The sequence below is a fragment of the Ixodes scapularis genome, unplaced genomic scaffold (assembly GCF_016920785.2).
Source record: "Ixodes scapularis isolate PalLabHiFi unplaced genomic scaffold, ASM1692078v2 PGA_scaffold1__304_contigs__length_218370807, whole genome shotgun sequence".
NCBI lineage: Eukaryota > Metazoa > Arthropoda > Arachnida > Ixodida > Ixodidae > Ixodes > Ixodes scapularis.
This window is the reverse complement of record NW_024609846.1, coordinates 17,056,764-17,077,458: the sequence shown is the minus strand read 5'-3', so window position 1 is coordinate 17,077,458 and position 20,695 is coordinate 17,056,764. Positions and strand designations below refer to the sequence as shown.

The following is a 20,695-nucleotide window of genomic DNA, read 5'->3' as shown; positions in this document are numbered from 1 at the left end:
CTAGGCGTTGTCCTCGAGGTCGCCCTAGAAGTCGGGTTCGAGGTCGTCCTAGACGTCGCCCTCGAGGTCGTCCTTGAAGTCGTTCTTTAGGTTGTCCGAGAGTCGTCCAAGGCGCCATCCTCTAGGCGTCGCCCTCGAGGTCGTTTTAGAAGTCGTCCTCTCTGCATCGTCATGGACGTCGCAAAAATAGCTGGTCCGTAAAAAAGCTGGTCCTCCATCGTCCCGTGAAGTGGAAGGGATCCACAATTTTTAATCATGACTTTTGAGTCCAAGAAGAAGGAGATGTGCTCAATATCTAAAGAAAACACTTATATCTGCCGTTCGGAAAGTGACTAAGATTCTATCGCATTCCTCGGAATTCGAAATTTCAAAAGACTGGCCTACGCTTATGGGGTTTAGCTGTTTTGTAAAAATTTGCCTAGCGACAGTTGCCATGAGCTTGAGGAAATATTCCCAAAGCGATATTATGACAAAAAAAAAAAACACACAAAAAAAAAAAAAACAAATCCGTACGGCAAAGCGTAAGAACAAATTCGTATTCACGAAACGAGATTATCGTAAGTTTTGAGCAGGTTATGATGGAATCTAACCACAGATCCGAAGCTCTCTTAAGCACTTTTTTACGATTAAATCAACAAGCCCGACGGCGTCGCTCAGTTACTTGGCTGCGACGACCAACGGACGTTTATTTGTCTACGTGCTCTTCTCGCGCGTCCCGACTTCAACGAGCAAGAAAAAAAGAAAGTACTTGAAACCGACCACGACGGATTCACAGACATTCGGAAAAAGCTACAACGTCAACGATCCCACAGACCAAGGGACCGCCTTGGGCTAGATCGGTGGGCTCGTCACAATACAGGCTTAGCAATGCACTCCGACCTAATCCGACGGTCCCTAGTCAAGACCGTCTGCCCACGACCGGCTGACTTGCTGAATGGAATATGCGCGCGCGACCCTTGTGGACTCTTCCCGTATGAATAGTTTGATCGCTGACATCGATTTTCGATTAAGAGGTCAGTCTCTTCCCCTTGCCAACCCCTTGTTTTCCGAGGCAGCGGGGACAAACGCTGTCGTCGAAAAGGGACTCCCGTAGACTCTGTCTTCTTGTTCTGTGTGATATAGAGGTCAAATGAACGCCGTATGCATTACCTTCGCAACATATTGTATGCACATTTTGTTATTATTATTATTTTGACACGATGGTACGTCAACGCTGTGGAGCAATAACAGTTCATGGGAACCTACGCGATGCCGGTCCAATCTTTCTTCGCCGAGTGTTACATCGCCCAAAAGCTCTTAACAAGACGCGGTCTAACAGCACGAATCCAGCGCTTTGATCAAATGGGGCGTCCGCTCCAAGTGCGAACAGATGTTTACGTGGATTTTTCTGGCACTCTCGCAGTTCAAATGCATCTCCTTGGACGTCGACCCGCTCCTGCATCTTCGAGGACTCGAAAAACTCCTTAGTGACTTTTTTTTTTTTTTCTACACCGCTTTGCAGACAAGCGGCTTGGGCCGTCTTCTTTTAGCGCAGACGACAGTAGTGTTGACATCGGTGCATTTGGCGACGGCCCTTATCCCTGCCTCGACATTCGGACCTGTTTACATCGTGGTAGCGTCGACATTTCACTGCACGCACACGATCCCCAGACAAGTGTTGGTGGAAAGGCGGGCTGCGTTTGTTTTTCAAATTCCACGTGCTCCCAATCATGGCGAGCTTTCCGATTGGTAAGTTCGTGTTGCCGAACCGGAACCCTGGAACCCGAGCTGTTTTCCTTCCTAATACTTAAAAAAAAAAAAAAAAGTGATAACCTCCTCAGACGTCAACTTTCTTGCACAACATATGAAAGCACCCATCACACCAATGTAAGAATGGCAGACTGCTAAAAAGACAAAAAAAGTTGTTTTTAAAAATATTTGTCGGCCCTGAGACACTGAGAACGAAGTTCCACGTGCGTGCAGCGTCCAGTTCTTCCAAGTTTTGTTCCGGAAGTCGGCGCACCGCAGTTCGTAGAGTGTAGCTTAAGCATTCGAAAATATTCGAAACAAAAATCAAAGCATTTTTTAATGGTGAAACTAAGTTTACTGACATGCGGAGGTAGGTCAGCGAAGCCGCAGTTACCGAAGTTCACTCTACATTCTGTAAGAAATAGTTATTGGAGGATAACTTCAGCTCAGATATTTTCTTAATAACCGTGATATGCGCATAGAGGAGTCAACCCAGGTAGCACGCCAGACAAACGCCTCACACGGCACAACTTGGCAATGCTACAAGCCTGACAAGGGCTATAATAAGGTCTTGCTCTCTTCCGCTAACTAAAGCCAAGGCGTTAGTAAGCGTAAGAGAACCTCTCTTTGGCGTTTTCATGGCTTTTTTCCGGCTCGCCACATAATTTTCAAAGTGCCAGGCTTGAACGAAATATGTCACGTATGAACTAATTCGATACAGCAGTGATTCCTAAATCTGGCACTTCTTAGTCAATTGAGGCCCTGCACTAGAATATGGAAACCCAACAATCAAACTTGAAGCATGACACTGGCACTTGAATGCTTATTTATGCCAAAACGTGCCAGGTGGCAGGCAAAGTATCAGCCGCGAAGCCTAAATTTGACACTTTATGGCGAAATAGAACCTATATAACGAAGCTCTACCCAATGGATTAAAGTTTAGATTTACCTTCAGGTTTTCGGGCTTTGTGAGGATCTATATTATCAGACACAATCCAGACCTTTGCCCCAAAGAAATGAGCGATCGTAGAAGCTTAATCAAAACAGCGACTTTTTGTGAAACCACGACTTTTCTAATTTCATAATATTGATTTTTATAACCAAATGTATTGAAGAGGAAAAGACACGGCACTCCTATACTTATTTTAAATGACTTGACTTCGTAGAAGAGCGTGAGCGCGCACCCGCCGTGTAGGCTTCAATTAGTAATTCACACACTCACTGATTATTTTCAAATTTTTTAAAGGTATCAACTAGGGTCAAGAGGTGCCTCAGAAATGTATACGCAATGGCAATCCCCCAAACTTTCGTGGCTTGTCTCTGCACGTCGGCAACAGCCCGACTTTTATGAACCAACAATATCCATCCTGAAATCCCCGAACAAAGTGAGGATACTGGAAGCATCATTTTTTTGCTATTAAAAACAAATAAATATATACGTACTTATAACAATGAGCAGCGGTCAACACATACTGGCTGCTTATTAAAACGCCACCACAATAAAATGTGTCATTAGCAGTATACAGCCCCACCATCCACGGCCAGTGGTCAGGATGTGCCTTGGTACCATTAACGATTCGTTCTGACACAATATCTTGTTGCTGACGCCGTCCACAGTCGATTTCCAAGGTATCACTGTTTGTTAGCCCAGTTATTGAAATTCCTGTAAATAGTGGTTGGGGTATAAGCGTTGTAATGCCAGAAATTTCAAGCTACTACGCTGGAAAAAAGAGCTTTCGAAATAAACAAGTTAGCTCTGCTTTGTTCTTTTCATCGGAAAAGGGGGTTGACCACACTAGGATTGTTTTCAGCAGGACCACATTAGGGTTGAGCATGATGGAAGTATGCAAATTATTCATTTTGATTAGAATAAGAAGGGTAGTATATTGATTTGATTAAAATGGTCCTATCCATTGCGCGATATCCTCATTTGTCTTCATCTGGGTATCCCGAGCATGCTCCGCTTTGATGTTGATATTGATTACGGGCCCAAAAAACCATTGGGATCTTCACATTGGTATGCATGGGCAGCAGAAGTCCGATGACATAAAAAAGAAACATATATAGCTTTTAAAAGAGCCTAAGTCATATTAAATCATATGCAAGTATATCTAGCTATTCAAACGTGAAATAAGTCAGACAAAAGAAATTCTGCTTAAGACTACGCTGTTGCAAAAATCTTAGTTTGATGTAAGGGGAATTCTTTCAGTTGCTTGTCGGAATACAACAATCCGTAAAAACTCGTGAATTTAACTGGAATACATAGCTTTGTGCTGCCCAAATGATCAGGTGCATACGTACGACCTTGGATGCGTTTCTGAAAAAAACACTTCATCTCAAGAAGTCCTACGGTCACTTAAACTGCTGAGATTGAAAACCTTAACAAGAAAATTATATTCGGAGTTTATTACCTTGCGAAAATTCCTATCAAAAACTATGTGAACCAAACGCCGTTGTACCGCTTCAAGGGGGTTACATTCAGCTTCGGATAAATTGTTTCACACAGCAGAAGCAAATTGAAGTCGTTGCCTAACCAACACGGAAAATAAACTTAACATAGCAAGAGGTGTTATAAAGTGCCTAGTTATAAGTAAAATAAGGCCAAGCAATTCAAAACCGGTACTACAAATTTTAGAGTCATGAGATTTGAACGTGTGTCGGCAATCGACTAAAACAATAAGGTCCCTTATCACATCAGCTAGAGAAATAGTTCTGTTTTCCAAGTTGTCTTTAAAATTTAATCATCTTTATGCCTTAAAAGCGATATAACTTATGTTTTTCGCGTTCAGAGGCAGTCGGTTCAACGCGCTTCACTTGAGATACTCAAAATATTAGACTGCAGCGTTTCGCAATGTGTTTCAAAACAAGCATGTGAGAATAACTTTATGTTATCTCCACATAGAGGCACCCTATACTCCGTTCACCCTTACCTTAAGCTGAGACTGCACATACTGCAACAAGCACAAAAGCTAGAGGTCGCTACTTTGAAGCGTTCTTCCGGAAAACGATCACTCGTGCTAGAAATATATGTCTCAAAGCCAGGAGCTCGGGCTGGATTGCGCTTGTACCTTTGGCTCCAGTCTGGGCTTATGGGTAAACAAAGTGTAGAACGTTTTATGCGATTCGAAACATTATTTATAAATATACCGTACAACAACGGACCTCAAATATATGCCCTAAAAACTCATGGTTGAAATTAAGCGCACTTGATAAAGCAATTTCAACACGAACATAGTTTTTTTTCTCTCCGGTGACAGGTAATTAGAAACCCATACTCAAAGGTTAGGGGTGATACTATATTCTTCAAATGCTTTGTCGAAGCACATAATTATCAACCTTAACGAAGGCCTTAAAAAGATCGAAATAAATTGAATCAACTTGCGTAGTCTTGAAATGAACAAAGGTTAGTTTCAAACAAACGTCCCCTAATTAAACCATGTTTTTACCAAGTCATATAGAAGAACTGATTTTGAACCCTTATTTCTTCTTCCTCATACACCGTGTCATGAACCCTGTTTTATGAGCAATCCCAGAAACATTAATCATTCATTGTGAAACACCAAAAAACTAATATTAAAACGAATAAAACGATTCCCAAATCGCACCCGTTAGATGCTCGCGAAGCTACATTCGAATGTAATGACGTTATTAGTCTCCCAACACCAGCGCCACGCATCGTAAGTATGGTTCACCCACAGAAGCGGTCTGGGCCTGAACGTAATCGTAAAGCATTGGCGAAGAAAGTCAATTTAGAGTTGGCCACTTTAGGGTTACTCATGGCTTTTCTGTTTAGGATGATGATATGCTTTTTAGTACACAATGCTAACAGCCCGCGCACACAGAAAACAAAATAAAAAATAAATCGCTGAAATGAACTGAATGTCTCCATAGCAAAGTCAACACCAGGAGCACGTGCAGGGAGATGCTTTTTCACGCGCTTCAGAACAACAAAAAAAAAACGCTTGGAACAAACGCAAGCAAAGTGCACATGAAGGCACCCAAGCCAGGTTGGGTCAGTTGCTTCTGGCAACGACGAAGCAGATCGATCAAACAAGTAGGGTTCTGGGACGAACAGCTTCTCGGTCATCATCGACGTGGGCGATTACATGGTATGCTCCCCATTGCTGGTGTCTTGCTCGTCGTTCGCATACTCCCTATTTCCGTTGCTCGCTCGCGGGGGTCAGTCATCACGCAAGCAACTACGGAAAAATGCCCTCCCCCCGGATTGAAACTGAATTGCAAGGTGCCGAGGCAGCCAAAATGACTGACGGTGGGTGATTTCAGATAAGATCGACCAAAGGGTGGCTGGTCGACATTTTTAAATCAACTGATGTTTTTATATAACATTGTCTAGTGTCTGGTATAAACGAATCCACACTTAGTTTTGACCAGAAAAAAAATTTGGAGACAAGAAAAATCGTAAGGCAGGGAGAGGTGGACAGTTGCAATAACGCGCACTGATGGAGGGGGCAAGTTTGAAAGTGAATAATTAAAACAATAAAATTAGGAAAATTTTAAAACTTTTTACAAACAAACTATGGGTACAACTTGCGTGTAATATAAAGTAATAATATTTATTAAAAATTTATTTAGTTTTCTAAAAATTGCCAAACATGCCTGCTCGAACGACAAATGGCAAACTTTGGAAATCTGTATCTCATGAAATAATTTAATCATTATTACATAACTTGCAGACATTATTTTACTAATATATGGCTATTATTGAAAAAATAAATAAGGTATCTGAGTGACACAATAGTTACAATATATTTAGGCAAACATGGGAAAAAAATCAAACAAGGAAAAATTCCAATGCGAATAAAAAAAAAAACCACCTTCGATTTTTTTTTAAATTTGGGTAACCTGTTATACTCTATTTCGGCATTCATATCTATTAAAAACATGTTGCATCATTGCACTGTGAAAGAAGAAACAACTCCCCAAAGTAGGGTCCTTTTTCAAAGCCTACACTTAGCAGTGTCCTATACAAGAAGTGACTCTGAGTTCCAGTTTCATGAAACTTGCACAAATCTTTTATATACATTTATTCAGATGAGGTCATTGATAAAAAGAGCGATCGGTCACACATTAAAAGGGAGGAGAAACTATATACAGCATTTTACATAAGCGTACAAAGTGGTATCACATTAGAGACTAATGATTTGAGAAAAGATAGTGCAGTGTGAAGTCGTACCTTCCGGTATATTTTACATCTAGAGTAAAATAAATAACTTTACTTCCACACACAAAAACAAAGATATAATAGTAAGATATTTAGGTTGGCTGTGTATTTACGATTACAAACAATTTCACGTGACGGATGCCATAGTGCCTAACTGGAGCAGCTTCGATGCTCTCGGTGTATGAATGAATCGTGGCAAGCCGATATATTTTATCCTGCTCGAGGATAACATTTTGGGATTTTTTTTATAGTGATCAGATAAAAATTATTAGTAACCACCAACAAAAACAGTAGGTTAAATACCCCGTGAAGAAAAATGTGATAAATAAGATGTCCCTGCATTTAAAATGAGCAGTCCTTGGGAAATCAAATTCGGCACTTTACGCTAAGGTTTTCCTCGCTGTACCCATCTAATAAAGTTGCTTCCAAGCAGATCCGACTGTCCGTGCTACATATACGTCACAGGTCCCTTCTGTTGATGACTTGCTGAGCCGCCACGCGTGCCAAGACTGAATGCCAGGGAAGGCGCGCACCGTCAGCCACTCTTCTTTTTTTTGTTCACGATACCGAACAACCTCATTTTCGTCCAGATATACAAGATGCACGCCTTTCAGTTTCTTTGATAGAACGCTCACCATTGTCCTGGCCGTCTGAATTGCGCTTACTGAACGTTCTCTCAGGTTGTTCAGCGTGGCCTGGTGCTTCACGAGTCCGCCAACTTCGTCACATGCACTTTTCCCATGCCCAGATGCAGAAAATAAACACTGGGCTTGTGGGCAATCGTCCTTTGCAAATTGGTGAAGCTGGTAGCGATTCTTGAAATGACTGGCGGCGCCGTCACTTACGTACGTCACGTACGAGTATACCGCAACGTTGTCTTCAACCCACTCCTTCACTTTTTCTAGAGCCAAGCAAGCGTGAGCGGCGTCGTGACACAGGTCCTCACTGATGATGGCAAAGCTGTTTGTAGATTTTCTTGTCGTCACTACACATGTAAATATCGAAACTTGTTTTTTTCCAGTGATATGCTTGCACTTCGTCAGGAAGCACGATGGTTTAGTTTTCAGCAAAGTCAAAATGAAAGACAATTCTCCCGCGTTGCATGCACTGTTTTTCATCGTAGATCGCTTTACCTTGCGTTTGCCGGATATGGTTGTGAAGTACCCAACTTCCAACCGTCACTTGGATGACTTTTAGGAAAGTCTCAGGTTCCAAAGTTTTTTTCACAAGGTCGCCGGACTTTCATGTTGCAAGCACAATCTCTTCATCCTCCGGGATATCAAGTTCCTGGAGTGTAAGAAACTGGCCTTTTGGGCAGTGGTCACAGTCTCCTTGAAGGCACAGTTCTGTTGCTGGGTCGCACAGAAATGCCGAGTTCATTTCACCAGTGTTGAATGTTGAGCCTGTAACATTCTCTAGAGCGGCAATACAAAGATAATAATTGGCGCAGCGCACACAAACGCACACATCCTGGTGTGGAATACATTGGACCCATCTAGGGCGCAACGAATAAAATTTCGTTAGCCCAACGCCGGAATCGGGATGCTTGTCTTTGTATATACGGAAGGCCTCTCGTATTGAGCGTGTCATGAAGCGCTTTGGCACGAACGCTTTCTCTCCGTTGAGCATGACAGAGATGACGTCCTTCTGGTTGGGACTTTGGCGCGAACATTGTAGCTCGTCTTTCGTGAAGTACTCTAGGGCAGCAGACAGGTTCTCAGGGCTCACCTTGCACCTCGTGTAAGGATCCGGCTCATACCACACGCCATGCTTTTCCTTGAGATTTCGGGATTTACTGATGAGGTACATTGAGGCCTGTGGAATCATCTTTTGAGCCTCATTCTTCGTCAGTGTTGACGGCAGGAGTGTAAGCAGTTGACAACGTTCCCGGAGAGAGGTGGCGGTTTCAAAGGCCTGCCGAAAGTTGTCCACCCACTCAGTGCATGTGGAGCATGTTGGTTCGGACGACCCCGATGGTGCGTCCCTGTCGTACGCAATACGTAGCCTTGAGCGTATATTCTTGACAGCAACCTGCTCCAGTTCTGTCTGCTTTCTCTTGACATAGGCAGGCCTGTCCCGACTTCTTACGACGCTTGGTTGTCTCAGCGGCGACACATCTGTAGGTAGTATGCTGCGATTTAGATCTTCAATTGCTTCTTCAGCTGGCACAAATATGTCAGGGCACTGCTCTGAGCTTCGCATCGAGATCTCCTTAGTGATGTGCATGAAGCAATGGTAGCACAGGTAGTCCGTCGCACTCACTTTGGTGGAACAGTCAGGCGGAAGAATTTGCTTCAACGAGTTTAGGTCCAACTCGCCAACACTTTGAAAATTCCGCTGCTTTGGTATAGTCTTTTTGTGTTTGCAAAAGTAATCTGCACAAAACACTCGTTCGGAGCTCCAGGACATCTTCATAATGTATACATAAAAAATAGAAATTAAACCCCAACTGATGGCATATAATTGCCAAGTGAAAGAACTACTGGGTGCACAAGTGACAAGTCCGAGGCTGAGGAGCTCACTCACTGCAAACGTACATTTGAAAAGAGAGGTCACAACTGAGGCTGTCGGCAAAGCTTGATCCACGTCAAAGGAAGAAAGAGGGAAAGTCTCCAGACAAAAAATTGTGGTCAGCGGCCTTCGAAAAAGACTTTCCGGAATCGCACTGTCATCCCTCCACGCGCTGATATGAAAGCACCCGAGCTTCTACCACGTGGTTCATGACACAGCCTGAGCCATGTCGGCGACCGGTTCGCGAGGGGTTGGCGGTGGGGTTACGTTGATGGTCACTCGGATTAGCCCTTGCTGTACTGAGCTACCCCCTGCAGTGCCTTATCGCCGGCTGGTGTCAACAACGAGAACACACACACCCTGTCTACACCAAAACTACAAGCGTTCACCGCACACGCGTCGCCGCCGCTTTTAAGCTTTTGGGAAATTGCTTTTTTTTGCCGCGGAGAACCGCCTGATCTTAACTACGCGCCTGAAATCCTTCCAGGCGAGCGTACACAATATCAAGCGTTTCGAGGAATGCCCGTGGAGTAGAACTATGGGAAAATTCGGAGCCCGCGATGTCGATATCGTCGCCGTTGTGTTAGTACGCCGTCGCGTACTGCAGTCCCCCGTTGGGGGAGGGGGTGGGGCGGTCTTACTACGATAACATGGCGACAGCGTTTACACTCTATGTATTTACGCGAGGCTCGAGTATTTGGGGATAATGCTGCCGGTTGGTGTGCCCCTTTGTGCCCGATATTATCGCCCGTGACGCCAGCGAGTGAGATGGCGACAGGCATGACTGCTCAGTAAACAGGCGTCGGCGGCCATGTTTTGCTGGTTGAAGCGAACCCCCTTGTCCTTGACAGCGAGCGGGGAAATGCGAAAAAAAGATTGTATCGGTCGTTTTGCCAGAACTAGCGACGAGTGTCGTCTGCGGTTTCCGGCAACTATTTTGCCATAATCGTGAGCTTAGCGAGGAAATGATTTTTGCTAGCCACAGAACACTACCACGCAGAAAGGGAATGCTTGAACATGTTTTTGTTCTGGATATATATCAGGGATATATATCAGAGAGAGAGAGAGAGAGAGAGATGAAGGTAGAGCGGAAGAGGGAATAGCATATAGTGTCGCAGGAGAATAAAGTAAACAAAGTTCCTAGTGGCCGATGGCGCATGATCTTTTCTCGGATCACTAGTCCGTAATATGATACCTCTTTGTACACAGTAGTTTCTCCTTAATTTAAGTGTGTGAACGATTTCTTTAGTTATCATTGGCCTCATCTGAATAAAAATATATAAAATATGTGTGTTGGTTTCATGAAACTGGAACTCAGAGTCAGTTCTTGTGTAAAACACTTCTCAGTGTAGGCTTTGAAAAAGGACCCTACTTTGGGGAGTTGTATCTTCTTTCTCAATAAAATGATGCAACATGTTTTTAATGGAAATGAATGCCGAAATAGAGTCTAACAGGTTACCTAAATTTAAAAAAAATCGAGGGTGGTGTTTTTTTTTATTCGGATCGGCATTTTTCTTTGTTTGATTTTTTTTCCATGTTTGACTAAATATATCCTAACTAATGTATCACACAGATACCTTAGTTATTTTTTAAATATTAGCTATATATTAGTAGAATAATATCTGCAAGTTATATCATAATGATTAAATTATTTCATGAGATGCAGACCTCCAAAATTTGCCATTTGTCGTTCGAGCAGGCACGTTTGTCAATTTTTGGAAAAATAAATAAATTTTAAATAAATATGATTACTTTATATTACAAGCAAGCTATACCCATAGTTTGCGCCTAAAACGTATTAGAGTTCTCCTAATGTTATCGCTTTAGTTATTCACTCTCAAACGGGCCCCCTCCATCAGTGCGCGTTATTGCAACTGTCCACCACCTCATGCCTTACGATTTTTCCTGTCCCCAAGTATTTTTTCTAGTCAAAACTAAGTTTGGATTCGTTCATACCAGACACTAGACAATAATATATAAAAACATCAGTTGATTTGAAAATGTCGACTAGCCATCCTTTGGTCGATCTTATCTGAAATCACCCCGGTACAGCACTTGAGTACTTCAACAAGTGCACATGTTACGCGTTGACGTCGCCAAGTGACAAAGCTGACAGCCATGCCGGCCTTGGCTGTGAAGAGACTAGCAATGTCATGAACGTGGAGGATATCTCTAGAAACATTGTGTTCCTCGCTGTCCGATTTCGAAGCACTCTCCGAAATCGGGCATCTGGAATAAAAAATACAGCCATCTGCTCAAAATATATGTGTTCGATTATCATTTTCGAATATTATGGATCACATTAAACCGATTTTAGAATGTCTTGCGGATATGTTTAAGTTTCAATGTTGTACCCTTTATTACAAGGGCGCTAAGGTTTTGAAAACGAACTAGCCGTATAATTGTTTTTCAATGAAACAATTACTTGAAAACGTAAAATAGCCTAAACGAGGTACGTCCAGTCATACTATACAAGTCGAACTGTCTTTAAATAATAGGAGAATTCTAAAAATCCCAGAGGCACTTCACATTTCTAAACACAATTAGAGGTATCACAAAGAAAATCGAGATCACTGTTTTATGTTTTTGTTTTTTTGTTTTTTACGGTTCGTAGGCTTTACCTCATGTGTACCAGGATGGAGTGCGCGTCACTTGAAACTTAAGTGAACCAAATACATTTAAATATTCCTCCATTAAAGTAAAGTACTTGATTTTAACAAAGCATTATTTCGTAAGAATAGAAAAACACATTCAAGATGGTTACTCTCCTAAAAATTTGAATATGAAAATCGCCGCCATGACATAGGGCAGAATAGGAGTAACAATGCCAAACAAATCTGCCCGATTATTCCTCGAAATAAATAAGCAACACCGCTATAATCCTAGGTATCATATCAGTATAGGCAGGCGAATCGCCTTCAGGAAAAATAAAACAAGAATCCACTGCAATTTGTAAATGGGCCGGAGGCGCTAACCAAGAAAAAAAACAAACAAATGTTTACGCGATTTTATCAGTTTGTAAAACCTGTGTGGTCCTGGTCCGTGAACGTAGTTGGTTCAAACTCGCGTAACCTCCCTACAAATTCGGAACAAATAATGGGATTAACTTAGTTGCCGTTTAATTACATTGTTTCACTTCGTACGGATTCGTTCTGGTCGAATAAATAAGAAAGAAGGTAGTACCCAGTCTTTATTTTTCCCAGGAGTGGATCACCGAATGACTTCTGAAACCGAACCACGCAAGGTTTGTTGGCTCATAGTCTCGTCAACATCGTCGGTTAGATAGGAAATATATAAGATGTATACTGTGGGAACCACTGGTTCCCCGCATCCCTATCTAGGCCTAGCTCAGGCAGGCCGTGGGACGTCGCCACGTGGGAGCGCGTCCCGGATGCAAGGGCGAAGCCGTATTCCCTGGTGGGCGGCTTTCCCTCGTCCTTTTCGGGTGATTTGCCTAAGGCACACCCCTCGGGATCATGACTTGGGCGCGTCCGCCCCTCCGGGGAGCCACCTACATCCGACCCACCCTGGGCGCGTCCATTCCCGCAGGCTATTTAAGACAGCCCTAATCCAACGTGCGGGACTCTCGCTGGGGGAGGCTCTGCTCGACGGAGCCTTCATATCGTTTTCTGATCCTCCCTTTCCGTGATACTGCAAATAGCGGCAGCGCGGACTCCGACTGGTGATCCTGTCAAAAGAGACAGCGCCGTCATCTCCACCATTGTTGGCCCTTCGGGCAAGCGTGTTGGCATTGCAGTCAAATAAACACATCTTTATCCGGACCCAAGGAACCTTCTGTGTTTCTAAGTGGTACCCCCCATAAAACGGGAATCCCACAATACTTAGATTGCACGTCGAGGGAAAACACACACAATTTCTATTGGGGCCACGTAGGAGGGTTATGAGAACAATTATGTTTCAGGAATCTAGGATGGCATATATCTTATTGGGTGGGAGTAAAAATGAAGACGCGACTAAAGGCAAAGTGTTACATGCTTCTGCCAGATTCAATTCGCCTTATGTATGTGCACCCCTAGTGAGGATTTTAGCTGTTTCGGGGGCACAATGAACATTAATTGGTTGATTGATTGATGGATTGGTGTATTCATTAAGGGAGAGGTTGGACTGATGGATTAATGTATAGATTGCTGTAGTGCTAGACTGCTAGATTGCTGGACAGATTCATTGAATCATTAATTGATGGATTTCAAGAAAGCTGATTGGCTTACTATTTGATTGATTTATATGTTTATTTATGCATTTATTTATTTATGAACCGCTGGCATCGAAGGCGCTTTTCGGTTGTCCCCACGAAACGAAACACAAAAAAACATATATAGCTGAGAATCCGCAATATCACAGTTTTCTAGCTTTAAATAATTAAGTCCAGAACACATCGGTTTTGTCATTTACTTTAAAGCAAGTGTAGCCCGATTCATGCCCCAGGACAACACAGTCTTGTCAGCCTCCTCCACAAGCTTGAGTCCCGATGATGATGCCTACCACTGCTGGGTTTATAAAGACCTTGAATGAAGGGTGAGACAAATAATGCTTTCGAATGAAACGAACCGCTATAGGCAGCCAAAACCTCCTGACATCATTCCCTTTTTTGTTTTGAAACCGAGGTTGCGATCAGATGTACTACATTCAACTGGCCTACCCTTGGTATGAAGAGTAAAACTGAGGAAGAGGATGAGATGAGTGCGTGCGGGTACGTCAGAGCGCCAAGCTTCTAGCGTTCGGATTCCGGCGTTTGGCGTTCTAGCGCTTTCGAACTGTGAAAAGAACCAAGGCAGCTAAAATTTGAGTCTCCCCTCTAACCTTTCAAACAGGACTCGACCCTCTGACGTCCTTCTTTGCGTCTCATCTGCTTCTTTGCGTTAGGTTCTCTTCGTATACGTACGGATACCGAGCAATCTTGGGGTCTCTTAAAAGGATAGCCTCGATATTTCTTGAGAGTGACGATCAAATATGAGTGAGAGTATTTCTGAAAGGGATGACCATGGACACGACGTTTATCCGGAATCACTGTAGTTGTTGATCCTATGCGCTTTGAGAAAAAGACGAACGTCGACTTTGATCTTGAAAGGAAGGACGTTCCCAATCAAGTGGCCGCAGATGCAAGGCGCACTAAATCGCATAACCACAGGACGGTCCGCCTTCTAGCAGAGAAATTGAAACTAATGATCCTGATTCCCTAAACTAGATGAGCGATTTAAAATGACGGAAAAATTCACTCTGTCACAATGGATATTAAAACTGGTCAGGCTGCACAAATCCCTTTAGAGGCGACTGCGAAAAACATAACCGTGAAAGTGAAAGACATGAGCCCTGCATCTAAGGGAAGTGATTGCGCGGACATGCTAACGGCACTTCAAAGGGCAATGCACCAAACCTTTTCAGGATACTAAGGAACTACTCGGAACGTATTTGAAGGAGCAGTCAAATAACTTTAAGTATGCAAAAACTTGAGAAATGTACAAGAATTTAGGAATATAATGGGATTTTTTTCGTAAATACTGGAAAAGCTGAGGAGTACATCATAAAGTCATACTTCAAAAATAAGTTTTAAGAGCTAGATCCCTTCTCGTTGAAAATTGCATCTCGCGGTGACCGTTGTAGTGGTCCTTTGAAACCTATGCAGAAGACCTCCAGTAGGAACCCTAGTTTCCTTTAGTTTAGTTTACTCCTCCAATACTCAGCAGGATAGGGAAATCGGGCCAACAAGTTCTGGACAAACTATGGAGACAAAAAGGCCTCACGCCGTCTTGGAATGGCACCTTTTGCTCCTTAACGTCCGTTGCCAGGCCTATCTCATGACGTCTTGCGGCATATGATTGCGTAGGGGTCTGCCTCGCATACCCCGAGAGCTGCTGTGATTTTTCTTTTTGTTTGGGTTGCCCATTTCTTTATATGTTCACGTGTGAAGTCGAGGCACGTGTTACGGCACATTGTTGAAGTGATATTTTTACACAACCCGCAAACGTTTACGCCCAAGTATAACTCACGGGAAACACAATATAATTTTTCGTGGTTATACGCTACGTGTACGCGTGGTGAGGCAACGAGTGTGTAATGTGATTTAAGCAATCACCTTCCTTTGACGTTGGCATTGACGTCATTTTTTTTGGCAACGGTATTACAAATTCAATTTCTTCCAAATTTTTTTTTTCTGAGCATAGAATTTATTTGCAGTATGTGACCTTATGTTTTCACATGCAGGCAATACCTAAGAAACAGGATTATATTGTCCATACTTTGAGATCAGCCAAAACAGACGAGAAAGCTTTACTAGTCTAGAAAATGCAGTCTGGAAAAAATGGAAGCGCTGTTTTTTAGCTTGGAGGCGGCGGCCACAACCTCGTCTCCACTTTCAGGCGGAAAAGCGAAACCTGTTCAGATGGAATGCCCCATTGAGCGACTATACCTGCTTTGGGATGAAGGCAGGTATTTGTTTGAATGAGAAAAATTAATCGGTGATGCGACGTTCAAAACAGTCTGCGAGTACCTGAGCATCACTTGATCAGACGCGTTAAAGAAGCCACAGTTACACTGTTCATGCATTGTAAGAAAAACACGGTATGCTCTACAGGCACGTTTACAGAACTTTCTTTCTGAAACGTCCCAGGTAGGTTAGAGGCACCTTTGCTTTGCACATATATAGGCTTTGAGCACATCTGAAGAAAGTTTTTGTTGACCAATGCGACATCAACAATGTGACACAATGTGAGACCAGGAATAAACATGCCTCAGTTAGTGTCTTTAAATTGTTTTTTTGTAAGATGTATTAGTTCACCACGATATTAGACAATTTGCTTGAAACACTAATCGTACTCAGGGAAGCGAAGAAGTGCGACAATCGGTTGTAGAATATTTTTTTGCCGGGCGTGCTATATAACAGAGTTATCTTTTATAGATACTTGCCATTTTTATTTTCATTCCTCTCGGCATATTCGTTGAGCCTGAGCAGTGTTTGGCGCCCTTTGTCTTTGAAGCCTTCTTAGAAAACAATTCGAGTTATTCTTCATCCGCAGCTTCGTGATTGCAGTTATCTTTTTGGTCAAATTTACATATAATTTGTTTTATTTTTAAATGCCGTCATACTAGTTTAATTCATATTCTTTCTTTTCCGCTATTTCTCTATAGCGACGTATGTCCGTTTTTTATATGTTTCGACCTTAACTGTACAAGGTGTAGGCCGTTGCACGTTTTTGACGATTGAAGAACAGCAGAGCACTCTCCAATGTCTTGCTCTTCCAGCAGTCAAAAGCGTCCAGAAACGTAAGAGCATTGGTCTAATGGCAGCAGCGATTCTGCCCACCGTACAAATATGTGCGACTTATTTTTTTTTTTAAATTATTTATTTGTGAATACTGTTTACGCCAGGTGCGGGGCTTTAACAGGTGTGGGGTACAGGAGAACACTCACACATAGAATATCAGGACTGCGATACAGTACATATTCAGCGACGTCTACTTGTAATAAAAAGCTGAAACAGCGCAAACATTCAACGTATTATCTAGAACTAAACAAAACAAATTCTCAGCACTCAACATCTACTACATAGCAAAAACATTAGAGCTACTTTTTATCAATCCAATTCACATATATTCAGAAGGGCGCTCTGAAATTCATCTAAGCAGTTCGACGGGAGAATATTTTGTGGGAGATTATTCCAATCGATTACAGTTCTAGGGAAAAAAAGAAGAAAACTTATAAGCGTCAGGATTACATTTGGGCACTTCAAACTGATTAGTGCTAACGTATCTGAGTTCTTTCAATGCGCCATGTGTTACTCTAGAATCCGAGTCAATATTATACAGGTGATGAGAAAACATAAAGAAAAACTTTAGTGGAGCAATTTTTCGACGGACGGGAAGTAAGGGGAGATTGAGGCTGTTCAGCATGTCTGTTTAAAAACAAATACCTCCGACTTGCATAAGAATACCAACAATTTATCAGACGTTTCGTCTCCTATACGGGAGACATCATCAGTGCGGCCTGGGAACACCCGACTAGCTACCAGCAATCCAACGCTTCTTTTTCCTTCTCTTCATTCGTAGCGCTGGTTCTGCCGACTTCTTCGTCCATGGCATACGGGAGACATTATCATCGTTTGCACTCGCTTAAACCTCTTTTACGTCCGTCGTGGATGGGAAGTTAAATGAAAAGTTATTTTAAAATATCGGTGTACACGTCGGGGAGGGGGCCGCGGTTGGAATTGCAGGCGGATGGGTCACTGCGAATACGCCATGATTCCAGAAATCTTCTGGGGCCTCACCGTTGTTCGTGCGCCAGGGTCACAGCATTCGCAAGGTCAAAAGTGTGACCAATCGTCCAACAAGGGTCCACCAGTTCAGTTTCTGATCTTGTGGCCTAAGTTCCCTTCTCCACGTTTCTTTTGTGCTGTTTGAGGAGGATACTCCGTTTGCGGCCAGTTTCTCCGATGTAACACTTGTCACAGTCCCGACAGTTCACTTTGTATAAAATACCACTTTGAGATTCAGGAGGAGTTGGATCTTTTGGCTTCGAAATGAGGTCCCGTAATTTTATATGGGTTTTGAAAGTTGTTCGTATACCTAGTGGAAGGAGGGACCGGCGAATATATTCTGAGACGCCTTTTACATAAGGGATAGTCACCACACCTGCTTTGTAATTATTAGTCGCTTTTGTTCTTCCCTGCTGCATCTGTTCACGTGTGTTTTCAGTAAAACCTTGTAAATACCCGCGCCTCAAAAGGGATCCGATAACAGTCTGAACTTCCGATGCTCGTAAATCTGAATTTGAAGGAAAATGTTCTGATCGGCTAATTAAAGTTTTTAATTAGCCGACCTTGCGAATGCTATGACCCTGGCGCGCGAACAACGGTGGGGCCCCAGAAGATTTCTGGAATCATGGTGTATTCGAAGTGACACATTTGCCTGCAATTCCAAACGCGGCCCCCTCCCCGACGTGTACACCGACATCTTAAAATAACTTTTCATTTAACTTCCCGTCCACGACGGACGTAAAAGAGGTTGAAGCGAGTGCAGACGATAATAATGTCTCCCGTATGCCATGGACGAAGAAGTCGGCAGAACCAGCGCTACGGATGAAGAGAAGGAAGAAGAAGCGTTGGATTTCTGGTAGCTAGTCGGGTGTTCCGAGGCCGCACTGATGATGTCTCCCGTATAGGAGACAAAACGTCTCATAAATTGTTGGTATTGTTATACAAGTCGGAGGTGTTTGTTTTTAATCATGAATCCCGGCTTTTGGAACATTTTTAGCATATCCGTGACAGCATGAAGTCGGTTGTATTTGGATAAAATAAATTGCACCGCCATCCTCTGAACTTTTTAGAGTTCATCAATTTGATTTTTTTTTATTGGGGTCCCATACCGATGCAGCGTACTCCAAGGTAGACCTAATATAGGCTGTGTAGGCCAATAACTTCACTTTAGGCCGAGCACTGTTCAGATTTCGTTTTAAAAACAAAAGCTTGTTCATTCCTTCGTGACACATTTCATTTATGTGCTTACTCCAACTTAAGTCATGCAAGTCTGTACAATTAGAAAAAAAAAAGTGAACGATGTGCACGCGAATGGGTCATATTATTCATGTCTGTCCACTGTCTTCTTTTCCTTCTAGTTTGTTTTACGCATCCTTCACAGTCTTAGGTTTTAAGCATCATGTTTTATATACGACTTTTTTTTCTCTCTGAAAATGGCAATTTAGAGGGGGATGTGGCTTACGCAATGGCGCGACTTATAGGCCGATATATACCAGGAATACAGAAATTGCCAAAGAAAGAAATGTCTATAGGGCAAGTTGGGATGACAGCTTGAACTAGAGGTTCAATCAGAATGTCATGGTCGATAATTGTTTGTATCATGAAGTACTTCCCCGTTTCTTGGGGTTCAATTCCTCGGGCAATTCAAGATTGGAATAAGCTACTAAACGATATTCTCATTTTCATACCTGTGAAAAATTTCATTTCTGCTGTGGAAATGTTACTTACCTGAATTTCCTCTTTTTCTGATTCTATATATGACTGTACTTTTTGTCGTAGGGTGTACACGCTCCTACTAAGGCTCCTTGAGTGGGGCCGATAGTATTTCTAAGTAATTGAATACATTTTTAAAAACAAATGTCTGGATTTAAAGCATTGCCCCTCACGCGGTGTACCAAAGAGGATATAATATTCAAAGATAATTAGTGGACACAAGTGTATCCCAATTCCCGAATCCAAATGAAAACGCATATATGTTTGCAACACTTGTTTAGGGTTAAAACAAAAAGAAAAAAAATCCATTAAGTACTCGACCGTAAATTAATTGAACGGCTCAAAGAATAACAAAACACACACTTACCGGATTTAAGAACCTAATTGAGAATACGTCGAATACTTTACAGAGATAATAGTTTTTTTTTTTATTCGTTCAACAAGCATAGCTTGATTGTTTAGATTAGGTGCGCTATTTGTGCATCCCGTATAAAGCCCAAAAGGGCTCCGGCATGCGCGTTCACTCTGGTCCATTTGTAGTAGTCCTCAGGGGAGGCTAGGTTGAGGTCTCGTGTCTGAGTCAGGGGAAGATGGCGGTGCTGAAGATTTGGGCAATTCCAGAGAATGTGTCGGGGGCTAACTGCGGGCGGCCTGGCAAGAGATAATTATGTGTGGCATTCCTCGCTGCCTTTTTACATTAGTAATATAAGATATGCCCAGCGATTTCTCAGAATACATTCATATCTAGGCAACTTTGTTTTCACAGATACTTTCTCGATTTTCTAATTTGTTTTGACAATTATTCATTCTTGAAAAAATCGAGTGCGGCGCAGTATATTAAAACTGCAAGTATACTTACTGAGCAATGTCGAGAAGATAGCCACGAAAGCAAAGAAAGATGAACCCATCACGACCGTTCATTAAAAGTTTTATCCCTCTGCTTGTCTCCAAAAATGCCTCTATATATATTTTAGATCTTTATGCATTTTGTTTTATTCTGCACTCCACGTGGGAGCACCATGGATCTCAATATACTACAGCTGCTAGGCGTTTGGTACGTCGCTAACGCCATACGTTGAGGTAAAAACAAAAGTTAATAAAGCACGTGGAATTCGGTTGATAAATCAAAAAGGCTCGAAGGTCGTGGGGTCGACTTCTACACCCTTTTCCTTCGAGTTAGCTTTGTCTTGGGACCAAGCATGCCTTTGTTTTTCTAGCCAATCATGGCGGAGCTCTCTATGCAGAACACCCACCGCGAACCGTGGCTTTCAGAATAGCAAAGATCGTCTTAA

General features: G+C 42.6%; 1 protein-coding gene across 1 annotated transcript in view; it reads right to left on the bottom strand.

The window, feature by feature from the left end:
• The window catches only part of LOC115309406 (chymotrypsinogen B-like), a 37,581-nt gene extending 17,270 nt beyond the window's left edge, over nt 1-20,311 (bottom strand). Inside the window, exons 1-2 of the mRNA XM_040223542.1 lie at nt 20,263-20,311; nt 3,172-3,391 (exon numbers count right to left, since the gene is read on the bottom strand). Of these exons, the coding sequence (XP_040079476.1) occupies nt 3,172-3,391; nt 20,263-20,311 (269 nt within the window). The remainder of the gene's footprint in view (nt 1-3,171; nt 3,392-20,262) is intronic.
• Between the last annotated feature and the right edge of the window lie 384 nt (nt 20,312-20,695).